Raw genomic sequence first — 18,779 nt, forward strand, 5'->3', positions numbered from 1 at the left:
GACAGCACTTTTGTGATCCATATGCTAAATTAATGAAGTCACTAAATATAGCCATTCATAGTAGTTATTGCCTGCCAAACACTCTTACTTAAACATGCCACGTGTATTAGCAGACATATTTTAGTCCCCAAGCCCCAGACTTCTGTCTCGGCCATCAAGGACTGCAGAGCCCCTTGTCAAAGTCCAGTGAGGCATATGCTGAAAAGGACGATTCATGGTGGGCCCAGGGGACGGTCACCTGTGCTCTGCCATCCCAGAGGCCAGGAGATGAAGTTCTAGCTCGGGTGTGATGGGGAGAGACTTCCAGGCCGAGGTGCTGTCCCCCTGCTCGGAGAGTCATGCAGCATTTCAGCAGGTGAAGGAGGTGTCAGGGAAGGTGTCCAAGCGAGAGAGCCACGAAGACCAGAAAGATGAAGGTTGGTGGACAGAGTGGGAACTACCAGGCATCTGACTGCACGTGGCATGAGGAGTGGAGGGTCGAAATCTGAGATGGAGGAAGGGAATTGGACTCGATTAGACAGGTCTTGAGTGCCAAGCTGAAGACCAAGAGCAATGGTGGAGCATGAGAGGATTTTTTTTTATTGGCTCAGACTTTCAGGCAACCATTTTTAAGCACTGGCCACGGATCAGGAGCTGTGTGTGCTGAGTGCTAAGATGGAAAGACCCAGCTTGGTCTCCCCGCCTGGGTGGTGCTGTTAGTGTGTGGTGGCAGAGAGGGGGGTGGTTTGAAACACAATGAGATAAGTAAGGCGTGGATGCTGCCTGTGGCTGGCGGGGCCCAGAGGAGGGAGTGGAGGAGCCGGAGCCGGGAAGGGCTTTGGAGAAGGAGTGGCCTTGAGCTGGGTCTTTGCACAGAGGAGGGCTCTGATCTCTCTAGCTATACATTTATTTTCTTTTATTCTGCTCGTCCCATTACCGTTAAAAAAAACCCGTTATTCTCATTTCACTTTGTTCACAATATGAAACTGTTCACTTTTGCAGTTCACTCGTGTGTGACCCATTGTGTGACCTTTTCCAGCTAATAAAACGGAGTTTTCACGTGGGCCTCATTCTTTTGGTTTCGTTATTCCCAGAGTCCTTGCATTATGGAGCAGGTGGGTGGTGGGCTCTGATTCAAACCTCAGGGAAAATAGAGGTTTTATAGATAATGGGCACTGAAGTGTTTCTGGTCCAAAAAGACCAGTAACTTGCCAACTTACTCGCCCTCTAAGACGGTGGTCATCGGGTGAGCTTGGCTGCGGCCCGGAGTTCCTGTCGATCCACCCGGGGCTGGAAGGGTCCCAGGGGGTGCTCATGATCTTGGTCCAGGGGCTGCACTTTGGGAACCTCTGCTCGCAGCCACATGGCCACTGGGGAAAGGCACTTCTGTCTTTCTGGTGGGACCTTCTTTTGCGTGGCCCTTTCTCAAGGACTTCCGTGGTGGGCTCTCTTCCTGACCAGTCACAGCAGGAACAGGAGTGAAGACGCACAGTGGCCTCCAGGGGAGGGAAGAGGGCTCTGCAGACTCCCCACGAGCCCTCGGGGTTATCCTGTGAGAATTCGGGCTCCTGCAAGGCCTGTGCTGATGAGCTGGGGTTCTAGACTCTTGACTTTCCTCCTCCTCATCTCTGAGGGTGCCCCTATTCTCAAGACCAAGACTTGAGGTCAGAAACAGACATCACCCGTGAAGAGCAGCAGGTTCCTTCTGGTCTGTCTTTAGTCCACAGCCCCCCCAGGGTGGCAGTCGAACATCAAGACTCAGCCTGGCCTTCCTTCTCTCCTTCTGTGAGAGTTCCCTCTTGTGATCTGGAAACAGCATTGAGGGGATGAGGGTACTAATACTCAGTGACAGCCCAAGGGAGGCCGGCAGATACCAGTGTCCTCCAGGCCAAAGGATGCTCCCCGTCTTTGAGCTCATGCCCATTGGAATGATTAATCGATGTCCTCGACTCTGCTGGACAATTAAGGAGAGCAGGAGAAGGAGGGAAAAGTCTTCAGTTAGAGCTAATTTGGCACCATATTGTTTTCTGTTAATCTATTTTGTTTTCTGTCCGTCTGTCCCAAGGGACGGGTGCCTTGCTGCTTGCTGAAGCGTGCATAACTAATGTCCTCATTAAGGGCTGATCTGTTTATCAGGGCCCTATGAGGAAGCCAGCCTGCCAAACCTAGGCGCAAGCTGGGGGCCTCTGGCTCCCTCTGGGCCTGAGCCCCACCTCATTAAGCTGGTCCGGGCTATTGATTGGAAGCCTGTGTTTGGAAGAGTCTTACTTACTCCATGCATTATCTTGACAGATTGATCAGACCTGATTGAGAACCTCTTAAAGGAACGAACAGCTGTAATGGGAAAGTTGGACTCTGTCATCCGTTAGGATGATTCTGGGAGCAAGAAGAACAAGTCTGACATCTTGGAGCAATTGTATTTACAATTAACATGGCTGAAAACGATTGCCTCTATTGATCCCCCTTCCTGCAATTACAGCCCCATTGTTTACATTCCAGCACTTCAGTTATAAAAAGGAAATTCAATAATTATTGCATTATTTAAAGTTAAAGTGCCACAGAGTTTGCTGGCTACGCTTGCTGGTTGATTTAACGTTCAGTAAAATCCATGCTGAGCTCTCCATCTTGAGGCCGAACAATATCGGCTTTTAATGAGACTTAAAAAGCGGGGAGAAGGAGAGCAAAACCCAGGGCACAGGGTGTTTGTCTGGGTTATTTATTGGGGGGACCCTGGAAGCAGGGCAGAGAAACTAGCTGTGTCATCATTCACAAAACTCTGTCCCCTCTCACCGCATGACTGTCCGCGCTCCAGCCAGCTGTCTCCTGGTCTGTCGGCCCACCTTCCTCGAAGAAGCATTTTTCTCTTTTCACTCTCTTGGCCCCTTGTCCCCCTCCCACAGGTGTAACTTATCTTCTTCAACCTTCCACAAAATCCCTGAAGTTTCAGGAGGCAGGGTGCAGTGTCTCAGCAGTCAGAAAGGACGACATCAAAGGCATTTGTTTAGAGAGAATTTTTCCCTTCCGCCTGGTCACTCTCCCATTTCTGTCTCAAGGGGAAAAAGTGGAATAAAAATTAAGCTCCTCTTAGAAGGAGGAAATCAGCGCTGGGCATGCTCACTGCCCCCGGCCCATCGCACACCAGCGGCCCGTGTCTTCTCCTGTAACGAAGGTGATGAGGGTATTTGTCAGCAGATCATGGGAGCTTGAGAGAAGCCTCCAGGTTTGAGCAGCAAACTCATGCCCTCAGCAGCAGCAGCAGCAACCAGAAATTCCAGAGACTAGGAGGCATGTTAAAGATCATTTTATTTTTTTCTCGTGTTTGGTTGAAAGTCTCCCGTGGGCTTGGTTCCAGCAAGACATCTGGACAGGTGCGCGCAGCGGGATGCAGAGCTCGGGAGGGAAAAGTGATGCCTCATGCCTCACCATCAAGAGTCACACTTTCAGCAGCAGCCCCAGGAAATCTCCGACTGCAGGTGTGAAAGGGGGAGAGCAAGACGAATCGAGCCAAGTCCGACGTTTATGACGTATGTGGAGCAGGCTAGTAGCAGGCAGCCACTTCCGTGTGACTTTTCATTAAAGAGGTGAACTCTTGTGTGCAGGCATTGCGTGATTTATTGAGGGCTGTTTGCTAGAATCTGAAATACACTTTAGAAAGAGGCGAGTGATGCAGAGATTTTAGGCCTGGGACGTTTTCCTTCTTAGAGGAGAATATCTCCACGTATTCTGACTTGGATCTCTGTTCCATGGCAGTTGCTGTCCAAAGCAGTGTTCTCAGAGTGTGATCCCAGACGAGCAGCATCAGCGTCTCCTGGGGAGGTTGTTAGAAATGCAGATTTTCAGTCCCCACCTCAGAAACCCCTGGGTGGGCCCCACAGTCTGTGCTGTTGCTGCTGCTGCTGCTGCTGCTGCTACTGCTGCTGCTGCACGGTCCAGTTAGAGCCCCGCTGAGCTAGAGCACCACCTGCATCATTAACCACCAAGCCTATGGCATTGTACCTGCCGATCAGAAGCCAAGGAGCAAAACCCGGGCTCAAGGTAGGAAGACGATGACTGTGCCAAATATTCAGGTAGTCCTTCACGTCTTGCTTGCTCATGTGGTTTTTAAAAATTGCCTCCGAGGAAGACAGGGCATGTATAAACATCTGTGTTTTACACATGATGTAATGCACCTGTGTTGACCACCAGACAAATATTTCTGCTGTGTTGATTGTCATGGAACTGGAGATAGAAATAATCAAATCCTTCAGAGTGGATTTGGGGAATCAAGGAAGCGTCTATCAGCCGTTTCAGTCGAGCTCTCCTTTCCTGGTCTTCACCTGGGATGTTGGCAGACATGATGAACAAGGTTTCTGATTTTCATTCTGTTGGCACCTGATGGGTAGAGAGCTCTATATGTGGTTCTGTGGCAGGGACGTGGGTCTGGGGTGTGGATCCTGGCTCTGCCTGCACCAGCAGCATGACTTTGGGCAAGTGACTTAAAATAAAATAAAAATTAAGCACTTTTTGTAAGGAAGAGATTGGCCCCATGTGTGCGCAGTATCCCCTCTATTTCATAATTTCTATACGTCACAGTTTCTTTACTGTCAATAGGGGATTCTTCTTCGGGGCTGAAGAGGGAGTGGTTGGTAGAGGTGAGGGGGATTCCCCAGGAACAGGGCAGGAGAGATTGGTCATAAGGACGGAAATGTCAAATAGGTAAATTCAGTAGACATTCATTTCTACTCCTAATCCCAAAGCTGAACTAGTTTGAAAAATACCGATAGTAATAATAGCCTTATTAATTATGGAGGGGAACCATGTGTCAGGCACTTTATATGAATGACCCCATTGACTCCTCCCTGCGGTGCTGCAAGGAGGTTCTGGTATTGTTGCAACAGTGCAGATGAGGAAACTGAAGCCCAACCAGTGTGTATAACTTGCCCAAGGGAGCACAGAGCGAGGGTTTTCCCCCGGCTTGCCTAAGTCGAGAGTGTACCTTAGACCACATCATGGCAACAGTGTGAAGTGGAGTTGAATGAGGACCAGCTTGAGTAGCATGTATATGGCGGCCTTTGTTTTGTGTGGGGCTCATATTTGTGAGAGCTGGAAGGTGGCACTGGGGAAGGAACACGTTGGAATGAGCAAACAGTTGCTGTTCCCAGAGCCTTCCCCTCGAGAGGGGGTTGTCTTCAGACCCCAGGAGCTTTGGGTAGTTCCTGGAGGGTAGTCATTTTGATGTTAGCCTGGTGGGACCCACTTGGTTTTTTCCCCCCACCTCGGACCTCCCTTGGCTTCCGAGCTCCATGCAGATGCTCATTTGACCATCATAAAAACTAGCCCTCATTTTGCCTGTGACCTCATGCTCTGATGGGCCCCTTCCTTGGGCGGACTCCTGCACACACTGATAAGGCTTCCTCTGTGTATACGGTTGTGCCACTTTCCTTTCTGGAGTTTTCCCAACAGAGGGAAATGAAATCTGTTACAAGAAGGCATCACCATTCTGTAACAGTCCATGTTTGGATTTTTCTAGAAAAGATTCACAGCCAAGGCAGATAGATGGTTACAGATTTATGCTTGCTTTTCTTCTAGACTTTACTATACTTCTCTCAAGGAACATTCATCTTGGGACTTTTGAATGAGGAAAAGTCATTCACACAAGCGAAGGGATGCAGGGGTGGGAAGTCTCGGCTCCGGCCTTGGAGCTCGGATGCTGAGAGCGAAGTCGTGGCTTTTTCCGGGGCGTGAGGAGTCTGGCCTAGAAACCAGAAAATAGGTCAGAGTAACACAAATGGATGGATCTAAGGGAACATTTTTACTTCCTTTCACTTTCTCTTGTAAATCATGGTCAGGGCTTACATCTTACGCTGTCTGCGGGGCTCCCACGGTGAAATAGGGCTAAATTAGCATGTGCCAAGGATGAGGGCATGAGTGGGTGAAAAGCCAGCATTAAACAGAAAATACATATATATTTAGATTGACCTTCCGGAAGCTTTCCTAAGACTGTGACATTATATTTGGAATAGTCACACAGCCCCTGACATAAAAAATTAACTGCCCCACTTCCAGGTTGCATTAGACCTGAAACAATGTCTTTTTTAGGCATTCAAGGTGAATCCCTGGGTCTGGGGAGTCTCATGTTCTAGAATGCATCATTGCAGCGTAGCTGGACAGTGTGGACCTGGCATCCAGCCCCGGGTTTCTTCCACGATCTGTGAGCTGTTGGCAGGAGGGAGTCCCATGACCTCTCTGAGCTGTGGGTTTCTCCAAGGACAGGAGCCCAGCGCTGCCCACCTCGGGCTGTCATGAGAAAATTAAGCGTGTGAAGGTGCTTCCTCAGCAGTAAATGCCATGCACGGGTCCAATGTGAATTAACACCCACGTACTCCTTCCATGTTCCATCTTAGTGGGTAATTATCAGTCTCCTTCTGGACCCTCATCTTACTGTTCCTCCTCACTGGCAGTGCTGGTGAGGTTTTTATAGTCCTTGCCCCAAGCCCCTGGCTTGCTGTGGCTAACAGTTCTTTCCCTCCAGAGGCCTGATGCAACAGCGGCCTCTTCCATCGGGGACCTCCGCTTTATGGATGGAGAGGCCCTTCCACCTGCCTGTGCGGAAGAGCGCTGCTGAGCCTACAGGTGTGTCGGGGGCCTTTCTGGACGTGCACCATGGGGCTGCTTCTCTGTGGTGTTGGGGAGTCTGATGTCCCCTGGGGTAGCCTGCTTGCTCTGAGGGATGCCCGGGAGCTGCTTTACCCCCTCAAAGAGCTTCACTGTTTGATTTGCTATCCAAGTGCAGTTGCGTTGTGTCTGTGGGAAAAAGTGTTGAGAGGTGGGCGTACGTGTGCTCATAGTAACAGGTGTGATTCCCTGAGAAAACTCCACTTGGGAATCCTGTGTGTTTTCATTTGTGAGTGTGTGTGTGCGTGTGTGTGTGTCAGAGTATGGCCCATTTCTACTTTATAAGGGAGGATTTGACAAACCCTAATCAATATTTTGCATTCCATGCATGAAGAACCAGATGTTAGAAGTTTCCTATTGTGGGAGAGGAGGAGGGAGCCAGGGCCCCTCCAGATTTATAGAAATCAATGTTCTCTGACAGAAGTTGGTTAGTTTTCCTGGGAAACAAGTAACAGGAACACATTTTTTTGATTTTCGTGATGAGTTATTTTCTAACAAGAGCCCTCTTTTCGTCTGTCTGACTTTCAGTCGTTGGCCAGGGTGGACGAGCCCGACATATTAATGGGGTGGAGTCCCACCAAGTAACGCGGCCTGGCTCCTTTCCTTTCCTTTTTTTAATTATTAATTTGCTTTTTGCACTCGGCCTTCCGTGCCAGACTCATTATTTGAGGTGCCTCTTAGTATTGTACTGAGGTCTTTTCTTTTCCAAGTTCTTCCCCATGAACCAGACCCAGAAAGGAAGAGGTGGGCGTTGGATGTTTCCATGTCAGTGAGGCGGGAGCGTCGCCTTCCGGCTAAACTAAGACTTGATGAGCATTTTAAAAATAGAAGTAGCTCTGACGAGATCAGACTGGTGGACAGGAAAAGGTCTCTGACCAGCGCCGGGGCGCCTGCGCTCCCTTGTTTCCAGCACAGGGTGCTGACCACCTGGTGTGTGTGAGCCCGGTTCCTGCTTGCCAGCGGTGCGCGCGGTCTGTTTTCTGCTGCACAGTGGTTAATTTGAAAAAGTTGTAGTTTGTTGGGCTCTTTTTCTGCTTCTGTTTATGACTCAAACTGGATACTTATTTCCTGTTTCTAGGTCATTGTGCTTTCTCGAGCTTTCAGGAGATGAATCCTCTTGTCAAGTCTAGACGTTTCTTTAGGTGGAAACCACCGCACACTTGCCGTTCATGTAACCCAGTGTTGGGCAGGCAGTTTCTAAACCAGCCAGTGAGATTGGGGGAAATCAGAGAAGCCCTGCGCAGTTTAAGGTTATAGGAGAGGCTGGAGAGACCAAGTGCGTTTGGCTGGACCTCCGTGGTCGCCCTTCTTTGGCTCCGTCCATCTTCCTTTCTTGATTTGCTAGTTGGTCCTGCCTCTTCGTTATTAGTGGGTAGATGCTGATTTTTCTTGAGTGAGCCAGTGATTTTCGTCCATCCAGCCGGAGGGTGTATTCTCGCAGTGGTGTTCGAGCCAAAGGGAAGCCCTCCTCAATCCCTTGACGTGTCTGCCAAGTCACCACCATCACTGCCTTGTCACCTGCAGGGTAAGGCCCTGGGGTTGGGCACATTCTGTGTGTGTGAGTTTACATGGTGTCTTGTAGGCACTTACAATCTAATCAAAACCAAACCCTGCCAAGTGCGCTCAGTGGCCAGTGTTCCTTGGGTCCACATGTGGCACACGTGCCTTACAGCACACTAACCACAGTTGAAGTTACTGGTCTGTTTTTTTTTTAAACTGTACACCTGACCTGATAGAGGTGAGCAATGAAGAATCCTGAACATCGAGTAAAGAAAAATGGAAAAAGCCAAACAAGACCTGGGTCCCCCTTCCCGAGGATGGGAATGCTCTGTGATGGAGGGGGAGTCCAGGATTTGTGTGGGAGAAGGATTTCCTTCCTTCCTGCCTGCCGAGGAGAGCAAGAACTCCGAAAGGAAGCAGCTCCTTCACTGAGTGGTCCACTGGGATCTGTGCCTTGGTGGAGTCTTCATATATTACAGTGAATTTAATTAAATACATTGTGATCCCAACTGAGGGTATTCTAATTAGCTGGGTCAGGAACAAATCATTCTCCCTCCTTCTCCAAATGAAAACATCTACTCTCTTCTGCAGGGAAGGCATGTCCTTGGCTGACTGGCTTGCCCCTCGGAGTCCTCATCAGCCTCTCCAGGCATCCCCCGCCGCCAATAGCTTCTTATTAGGCAGGTTCCAGGGGTGGGATTCTGGGGATGGGAGAATGCCTCTTGGGAGGGAGAAGACGTCAAGCCAACGAGGTCAGGGCTGTGACCCACTGAAGGCCTGGGAAATGACCAGATGGTGTGGGGAAGGTCACAGAAGGTAGGACCCTGCTGTTACCATTGGGCCCCCGTTTGCTCCAGGTTCAGCCTGAGAAATACGGGAGCGAGAGCTTACAAAATGTGGTGAGAACAGGGTCTGCCACACACAGGTAGACCTCAAGAAACTCCAGTTGTGAGTGGAAGTTTGGGTTGGGATATAACCTTTATAAACAAGTGTTTCCTAGGAACCAAGAAATAGTTTGTTCTGGATTTGTGTATGTGTGTCTTGGAGGATTAACTTGGAGTGCAAAAGCAAGCTTGGAATTTTGAATTAACCTTTGTGCAGTCTCTAAGAGAGGACCCTCAGTGTTCCCTACGACAGCGTCAGTGAGAGAGGCCGTGGCCCTGGTTCCCACATTTCCTTTTATTCTTTCCTCTACTGTTTGTAGTCCCTTCCAAAATGGTTCTCAAATGGGAGACAAAAGAATTCCTGGTGGTGGAAGAGATTGCCACTGACCAGCCTGAGCTCAAGGGTGGAGTGGTTTGGGGACATCATCATAGGAGTTTTGTTTTTTTTTTTTTAAGCAGGGGTCCCCAGTATGTTTATTTCAGCTCAAGATTTCTACAGCCGTGTCACCCAAGAACCCATGGATTTGAGGATGAAAGACGTCTGACATCTCAACCCCCAACCAACTCTTTTTGGCGATGTTATCCTCTCTTCTGGCTCTGAGACTGGAAACCCCAGCCGTTTGGGAAAGAACCTTCACATCCATATTAAAATTTTATGTTTAAGATTCAGAGCCTTATTGCAAGGAAGTCCTGTCACGGGAAGGTGATGGGAAGTTGGGGTTAAGGCTTAAGTGACTCTTGCTTGGATTTCCTAGTTTACGATACCACTAGAAGCCCTTGAGAGAACTTACTGCTTTGGATTCCATGGGTTTTGGTTTTTTTTTTTCCCCTCATTACCTGTCATTCAGTCAGTTTTTGTCGAAACTGTAATAAACGTACTTCTTTGGGTCTCAGTGATCCAGGATGCAGTTCCTGGCTCTTGTACACTTTTTCTTTTCCTCAATCCCAAGTCAGACCCTTGCTCCCAGGAATATCCTGGTCCGGCTTTGGCATTCGGGGTCCTTGTGCAGAAGTTGGGGAGAATGCGTGCGGACGGGCTTCTTGCCACTTTGCATCTAGCCCATCAGACCTGCCTTCTCCCCAGGGTGGCCGCCTCCAGGAGACGTGGCTCTGGTGCTGTCCGTCCTCCTGAAGCGCTCTGCAAGGGGTCTTACATCAGAGGAAGCAAACTGTTTAAAAAAAAAAATAGCTCAAATTTATTTCAAGAAAAGTATCTTTTTATTTTCAGTTGTTGTAATTTGACAGTTAACATTGAACTTGCTAATTCTTCAGACTCCTTCTGGTGTGATTGCTCTAGGACAGCTCTTACTGGGGGAGATACTGTTTTGTTCCAAGGGTCTGCACTTGAGTGTATTAAATCACCCATTTCAGGGGAGGACAGGATTGTTCCCTGCTGGTACCTGTGTAGTCTGTCACATTGTCACCTGCAAGTTGGCCCCAGAGCATAACTTATCATGGAGCCGTGTTGCTGGTTTACATGATTGAGGACCTGGGCCTCCCTCTGCTTCCCGGCGATAGTTTGTCTACAGCTCTCTGTTGGTGCATTCATATTTCCTCCTCCAGTGAGGTCCAAATGTGCTTCTGGAGTGTTCACACTTTTCCAGTGAACAGAGGATGTGTGCATGTGAGCACATGAGTCTCAGAGCCGTGTCACCGGACAGGAAGTGCTGGTGGGGTCGCTCTGGTATTGTCAGTGCTGGGCAGAGCGCAGAACGTCCTGACTGCTTTGCTCTCTGAGTGTCTTGCATTTTAATCTGGACAAGAAAGATAGCCAAGCAGGACCAGAAACAGTTACCAAGGCGTGGGCATCCAACAGAACAAGTGCAGTCAGAGGGGAGAGGGGCAGCACAAAGCAGTTCCAAGGCATCTGTCGTGTACTCTGTGTAGCTCCATGGGCCAGGCTCTGGGGACAGGCGTGGGGGTGAGGGCCAGGAGAAAGAGGGAAGGTCATGACATAAGCACATGAAACACTTACGTGATCTGAATTTCTTCCCCCGAAAGAATGCTGCGGGATGTGAGACCTGGGTTCTAGTTCTTTCTCTCTCCCACTACCTAGCTGGGTTACCTTGGGTCAGCTGCTTAAACTTTTTGGTCTTGTTTCCCCTGCTTCATATGTACCCAATAGAAAAATTCCTTCTTCCCCCAAAATAAGTCTTTTGAAATGAAGGAGATGGCTTTCCTCTACCAGGAACATATCAGTTTCCTAATTGTTAATTAAAGAAAGTCCATAGCTTTCAGCATATTCTCAAAGAGGCCCCCAAAGGATGTGAATTTTGTGCTTGGATAATCCTTAAGTCTTCTCCGAGACACAGAAGTCCAGGGGCTACTGTTTCCATGACCTCCTCTGTTTTGTGCTCCAAACTTTACTCCTGTGTGTTCCTATTTCCCGCCTGCTCTTGGGCGTCCACGTTCTGGACTCAGAGTACTGTGTCTGCACAAACACAACAGTGTCATTTTGACCATCTGAGCACTAAGCCAAAGGACCCTGAGATGTTGACAGGGAACTAGTCTGGAGAAATTTATTTTCCTGTCATATTTTTAATCCAGAGGAAAACCTAATTTGGGGTTCTCCTAATAAATAGACAAGCTCTAAATATGAAAACCTGAGTCATGTTTCTTGTGAAATAGCCCACCAGCAGCTTTGGCTGGTGTGTTACTGACCTAGGATTCTCTACAGTTAAGGTGACCACGTAGATTATCACCTAAAGTGGGAGCTGGCTACCTTTTTCTGTAAAGGGCCAGATGTTGCTGTTTTAGGCTTTACAAGGGGGTGCCGTCTCTGTTGCCAGTAGTGAACTCTGGTGTTCAGAAAGCAGTCATAGACAATGTGTAAATTAACAGGCATGGCTGTGTTCCTTAAAACCTTATTACAGAAATAGACAGAGAGTGGATTTGGCCTTCGGGCCATAGTTTGCTGACCCTTTTCTAAAAAAAAAGGAGGACACTTCGTAGAGTGGAAGGAGGAACCTTTAATTATTGTGCCAGAAAAAAACAGGTTTATACTGGGAGGGTCCAATCCATCAGCGTTGTCAGTGCTCCGACACATCTGGGGGAGACGAGGATGACATTCGGGGTGCTGCTTGTTCTCAGGCTGCTGCAGAGACGGGCATGTTGGGAAAACCAAGCGACCCCTCTCAGGGATCCTATCACCAGGGGCCGCCGGGGCGGAGTGGGCTCGCGGCGCTGGTGGGCTTTCAGGGGTTCACCCACAGCGTGTCCCTGTCCCTTGCCCCCGCAGCACCTGCAGCAGCACGAGAGCGGCGTGGAAGGCGAGAGCTGCTACTACCACTGTGTCCTGTGCAACTACTCCACCAAGGCCAAGCTCAACCTCATCCAGCACGTGCGCTCTATGAAGCACCAGCGCAGCGAGAGCCTGCGAAAGCTGCAGCGGCTGCAGAAGGGCCTTCCGGAGGAGGACGAGGATCTGGGACAGATCTTCACCATCCGCAGGTGCCCCTCCACCGACCCAGGTGAGTGGTCTCTCTGGCCCCGAAGCCCCAGGGCGGCCGGGGGACCTGGATGTTGGCTGCCAGGAGGCCTCCTCGGGGCTTCGTTTGGGTGCAGCTGGCCTGGGTGTTCATTACCAGGCTTACAGGTGACCGTGGTGTTCTGGAAGGATTGTTGCTTCTCTCTTTTTTCAGGGGAACCTGGCACCACTTTGCTTGAGGTGTCACAAGCCACTCCCCGGTGAGCAAGCCAACGGAAAGTGTTTTGTTCTTTCTCCCCAGATTCCTCCAGGGTACGCTGTAGATTCGGTTTATTGGTTGCAGATTGAGATAAAGCAAATACTAAATTTTGTCTTGCTCAGTATTGAGAATGGACAGTTCATGGCCTCAAGTCTGGCCTGTAAGAATGCACTTCAGAGAAGATCGAAGCAACAAGTGCTTGTTAGAAACCTTTCTGTTGTGTGTGAGACTCCGGCTCAGTGCTGTTACTTTACAGAGAGAGTGGAGGGCTTCCGGGGGAGCTCTGCCTCCCAGCCAGCCATCCGGCCCACAGTCACCTTGCTCTGTACTCCCATTCCCACTGGGACCTCACACAGTACAGCCCCCAGTCTTGTCTTTTTTCCAGCCTTCTGGTCTCTTTCTCTCAACTTGGGAACACAGGCAAGAGCCTATGTCTTTAAAAACCATAAAGCAAGAGCTCTCCGTTAATCCTCTGTTCCATTCTGTCTACAAGAGAATCTTTAAGATTCTGAAAGGATCATTCGGTATTGGTCCTGTCGAGTCCCCGCATCTGCCTCTGTAGCCTGTTTCCTCCCATTGTGAGCTACCCTTGAGAAGGTCACCGTTGGCCTTGGGTTGACCCAGCCCAGTGGCTGTGGGCTGGGCCTGTTTCTTTCCGTGGCCTTTGAAATTGAGGCACGGTCCCTTGTCGAAGCGCCCTTCCCTGGGCCCGTTTCCCTCTTGTCCTCCTGCTTCTCCTGACCGTCCTCCACGCCCCTCCCTGGCTCGTGGTCCTGGCCGGGCTCTTGGCTCCCCACCTCTTGAAGCTTTGATGTCCTGGCGTTGCCACACACCCGGCAGACAGCTTCCCGGGCTTCTCATCGGTGCCCCTCCCATGCTGAGCTCACGACTCCCCCCACAGGACCTCTTTCTCCTTCTGGTGGCGCGTGGTCCAGGCCGCCTGGCTGCAGACTCGGGGCTTTTATCTCCCCGCCGCCTGCAGCACCCTCGCAGCCACTGAGCTGTCGTGGCTGTGTGGGGAGTTTAATCCTAATGTTGTCAAATTTCACATTTTTAGACTTTTTAAAGGCAAAAAGTGATGTACACCTTATTATGAAAAATGGCGTGACCCTCCCCAGCCCCCTTCCCCGGAATTCTGGCTTTCAGGTTTACTTGTTCCTTTTGTGACTTCTTTCCTTATTTCTTAATATGCTTCTACTAGTATTTCTTGATTTTCTTGTTTTCTGGTAAGTTGTAGACATTGTCTATTGGCTTCTGTTCTGGAAGATGAGGATTTTACTAGTATGCCATTCTGCAAACCCACACACTGACACTTGTTCACACACCCGTCCACTAACTCATACCGACACCACACACACACCCCACACTCCATACACGCTCTCTCACACACATACATGTACATACACGGATGCAGTGCCCACACGCTCCTCCCAACCACACTCAGCCTTCCCCTCCCTTCATCTTCCATTATGATTAAATAATAATTTGGGGTTGTATTAATATTCAGTGTTTTCATTATTCTAACTCTATAAATATTAATCACAGCTGAGCCATGTAGAGTTTCATAATTTCATTTACTTTCTTGTACAACTTTTTGTTTCCCCTGGTTTTCTAGATACGTATGATTAATTCATGGCCAACCCTCCGCCAGAGCAGACATTTCCTAGTCTCTGAAGGCTCTGCTCTGTCAGTTTGTCTGGAGGTGTCCCTGCCGAGCCCTTACAGACCCCTCTGCCCGTCTGCTCCTGTCCTGGCCGCCCGGCTGCACCTTTGCTCCCTTCTCCGGGAGGAATGACACTGGATCCTCCAGTGCCGGGATATACCAAAATCTGAGACTGCGTCCTCCCTGCTGGAGTAGCTGAGGTTTTGTTATCATAGAGGAAAGACCAGTCCTCCTGACAATCAGTCTAAATTGCTGCTTTGGGAAAGCACTGTGTTGGGTACCGGGGTAATTTCGGTCACCTCCAGGCCACTGCAAGACTGACTATTCCTTCTGTGTATATTTCAAATGCCTCTTTTGGTTAAAGTTGGATCTTAATCTCTGGGGCTTCTGGTTGGTGTCTGACCCCATGCCTCTGCGTGCGAGTGCTCCCAGGGGCCAGGGACAGGGCCCAGCGCCCAGAGATACGTCCATGCCCCAAGACTGAGACCATTGTGCCACCCAGCTGTGGGGGCCCACGTTTGATCATGCCACTCCCCAATATTCTGCTATGAAGTCATTTCACAGGATTCTCCTTCCTCCACCAATATACGCAGACCTATTTATTTCGGGGTTTAAAAGATTTTTTTTTTTTTTTTTTGCCGGCTCTGCATACGTCATTGTTTTAATCTTCCGCTAAAAGCTGGTCCCTTTTGCCCCTGAATTCTTTCTTTCACTCTGCTCAGAATACCCTTTTTATTAATGAGGTGCCCCAAACTAAATAGTGTACAGCTGCCATTTCACCCGGGGTCTATGGACTGGAACAAACAGTTCCCTGTTTTATAATGTAATATGTCTATTTATGCAGCCCGCTCTGGAATTGCTTTCTTACACCATTGCCTTCTGGGTTTCTCTCATTTAATGCGTATTAGGATTTTTCCCCCCCTGAAGTGTATGAGCAACTTTAGTCTAGATGATAGACTTCCTTTCTGTATTGCAAAATCCTTTTGAATTGTCTTTGGCCTGCAGTCATGTTTTTGCTCCCTACCCGCCTCCCCCTTCCCTGCACACCCTGCACACACACACACACACACACACCCCCCATACACACTGGCTAAGTTTATACTCTTGACTAATGACAAAGGGGGCAAGTTGTTAGGTAATACTCGTGTTGACATTAAGAGTAACTGGTTCTGTTTTGGAAACTTCTTTAAGAAAACTCATCTTGAAGTGTATCCTCTTCCCTCCCCCCAGGAACTGGCTTTTAAAAACTCCTTGGAAGAATGTTTTCCAGAAAAGGGACATTGTGGGCCTGGTGGAATTAAAACATTGAAGGTCATCAGCTTCAGGTTTTGTAAACACAAAATTTATAAAATCCAGGCTTACCTCGTTTTACTGTGCTTCGCAGATACCACATGTTTTTACAGGTGGAAGCTTTGTGTCAGCCCCACGTGGAGCAAGGCCGTGGGCACCATTTTTCCAACAGCAAATGCTCACTTCATGTCTCTGTGTCCCATTTTGCTAATTCTCTCAATATTTCAAACCCTCCACCAGCAAAAATAGGATGACTCACTGAAGGCGCAGATGATGGTTAACACTTCATAGCAATAAAGTGTTTTTTAATTCAGGTATGTACATTTTTTAGACATAGCGCTATTGCCCACTTAATCGACTGTGGTGTAGTGTGAGCACGACTTTTATACCCTGGGAAACGACAGAATTTGTGGGACACGCTTTATTCCCATCCTCGCGTTATGGCAGTAGTCTGGAAACCAACCTGTTGTGTCTCTGGGGTCTGCCTGGATTCCCAGTTTTTCCCTCTGGGACGTTAATCTTCAGCTGGAAGCGTTGTTCATGTAGCATAAGGAAGCCTCAGCGAACCTTTGTGCACCTCTTGGGAGCCCTGCCTGTGGTGACTGTCAGCCGCGTGTAAGTGGCTGTGCTGTCGGGAGTCTTCGCTTCTGGTGCTCCATCATCATCTAGTTGAATGACGGTGTCCTTTCTCCTTTCCTTCCTTCCCTCTCCTCCTCTCTTGGTCACGTAACAGAAGGTTTTACCCAGAAGCCATGGGAAATAACTTCCTTTCCCTCTCCGAGCTCCGGCCCTCAGGCCCTCAGGCCCTCAGGCCCTCAGGCCCCAGTCTCATACCACCTTCTCCAGGTGTCAGGACTTCCCTCGGTGAGGCTGACGGAGTGACCTCTAGACTGGTTCCTTCCCTGTGGGTGACAGACATACCGCTTCTTTAAGAAATACTAGTTAAGCCCATGTGTTTTCCAGTAAGTCACCAGGTAGCCTGCCAACCCACATGGAAGCATGCTTGAGAAGGAGAAATGGTGAAGGTCCCCTCTGCCCTTCAGCTCTCTGTGGAGGTGGCTGGGATTTACACCCACCACGGGCCCCTTAGCACCTTCAGAGGCCTCATGACCGGACTTAAAAGATCTGCCTCCTGCCCGGCTGTACCGAAGGGTGGAGTCTTGGTTGCTGACTGTGCTAATAACTAGGCCATCCTCCCCTGCCTGGTGAGACTTCACCCTTATCTCAGTGGACAGGCTGGGTCCTGTATTCTGTCGCCTTTAACCTAGTGTGATGGTCTTTGTGGGTATGCTCATGGCCCCTTACCTCCACTTAGAGAGAGAGAGAGGTGCGCACAAGCACACACACAGACACACACACACACACACACACACTGGCCCTTCCCATTAAAAAAAATTTCTTGGAAATACACATCTCAGAGAAAAGAAAAAAACCAAAGCAGCTGAGGTTCCCTCTTTCCCAACATCTTTGGTATGTGACCCACCACTACTTTTGATTTGGGGCTAGAGTGTATTTTTTGCAAGACCAGGCATTCTCTTTGTCGGGAAGCACGCCCCGCCCCCTGACAGGTGGATGTAGAGACAGCCCTTTGTTGAGGCGACACACTGGCTTATATCCCCCATTGCTGGCATTGGCTGTTGGCTTCCCCTTAGTTGACCAGAAGCTCTTGAAAGATGGAAAGCCCTCGTAGGTGGATCATGTGTAGGATCAGCTTCCCTGTTTGCTTATTAAAGAGGCATTTCTGGCTCCCGGTTGAAACTGTAGTTAAGTTCACTCTATCAGTTCCCTGGGCTTGCAGAAGACAAGAGGTGCTTTGTGTTTCTGCCGTCAGCCTTCCTCTCCTCCTCCTCCTCCTCCTGTTTCTCCCTCACCCTCGCCTTAACTACTTCTTTCACATAGATGTAGACCTCCACACATTGCACAAATGTGATTTCATGATTCTCCATTGAACACCTACTGTGTGCAAGACTTTGAGTTGGGGCGGCACCAACACCTCCCAGCTCTTGGTGCGGGTACGCTGCTCACCACGCTGGCCCAGGGAATTTGAGGCACACGGATGATGGCTCAAGCTCACGGAGGGAGGGCGTGCTCATTCAGAGTTTAGGGGAATATTTTCCTTGGAGCAGGGGACGGCACCCGTCTTCACTGATACATCTTTGGCACTCAAGGTAGTAAATTCCTGGGGTCAGGGAGGCTGACGCAGCTGGCCCAGGTGATGCTGTGGTTTTGGTGATGACCTTTATGGAAACCCTCACCGGCTTCATTTGATGGATTATTTTTTTGAATCAGGTTCCAGGGAGTTCTGCTTAAACCCGCAAAGCTTAAGAGAATAAGAAAATGTACTGTTTTCAACTTTTTCGTTTTGTTTTGTTTTTATTTTTCAAAATTGGCACGAGGGTGACCTTTGGATATAAAGTGCCTCTTTTTTTCTTTGTACATAGGTAAATTATATGCAATTTCAGTGTAATTTTTCTCATAGCACTGAAATACGTCGTGGCCAGTTCTGCAGTTCTGAAGCATTGTTTTCGTAAAACCAGCACAGCACTGCTCTTTACTTTTTCCTTTTGACTGTACGTCTTGTCCATGGGACTTGGGAAAGACATAGGGATAGAGTATTTCTCACTAGGAAAGTTAAATGCAAAAGCGCATCAAAACAAATTGGGGTGACTGACATTTTAAGTCCTCACGGAGGAATGGAGAAACTATGACTGTGTGTTTTAAATACACTCCCCAATGAAGGACTGTTTGGGCAAGGCTCGTGAATTTCAGTGTGCTTTTTCAGAAAGCTGCTTTACAACACCAGGATAAAGAGACATCATTATGTATCGACAGAAAAAGAGAATATAATACTGTTAAATGAAAAATGGAGTTTACAGAATAGTGTATAGTTTGACTGTTTTTTTAGAAGTATTTTTCTTAAAGCTTTTAAAACAACCATTCTAAGCAGTTTGTCATTGACATTTCTGGCTGTTTCATGGGTGGGATCCATTTATATGAAATCTAATAGAGTGTCAGGTACGTGGCAGGAGCCCAAATCATGGTGGTGCTTGTTGACAGAGGTATTAGCAAAATTAGCCAACAATATACCAAGAAGTAAATCTTGGTTGTCTTTTGTTCGTGAAG

The 18,779-nt window shown here is 48.8% G+C and overlaps 1 protein-coding gene across 1 annotated transcript in view; it reads left to right on the forward strand.

Annotated features, from left to right (window-relative positions):
* Positions 1–18,779, forward strand: part of ZFHX3 (zinc finger homeobox 3) — a 300,481-nt gene that overhangs the window by 193,030 nt on the left and 88,672 nt on the right. The window contains 1 exon segment of the mRNA XM_032486653.1: positions 12,256–12,487. Coding sequence (XP_032342544.1) covers positions 12,256–12,487 — 232 coding nt within the window.

This window comes from Camelus ferus, chromosome 9 (assembly GCF_009834535.1).
Source record: "Camelus ferus isolate YT-003-E chromosome 9, BCGSAC_Cfer_1.0, whole genome shotgun sequence".
NCBI lineage: Eukaryota > Metazoa > Chordata > Mammalia > Artiodactyla > Camelidae > Camelus > Camelus ferus.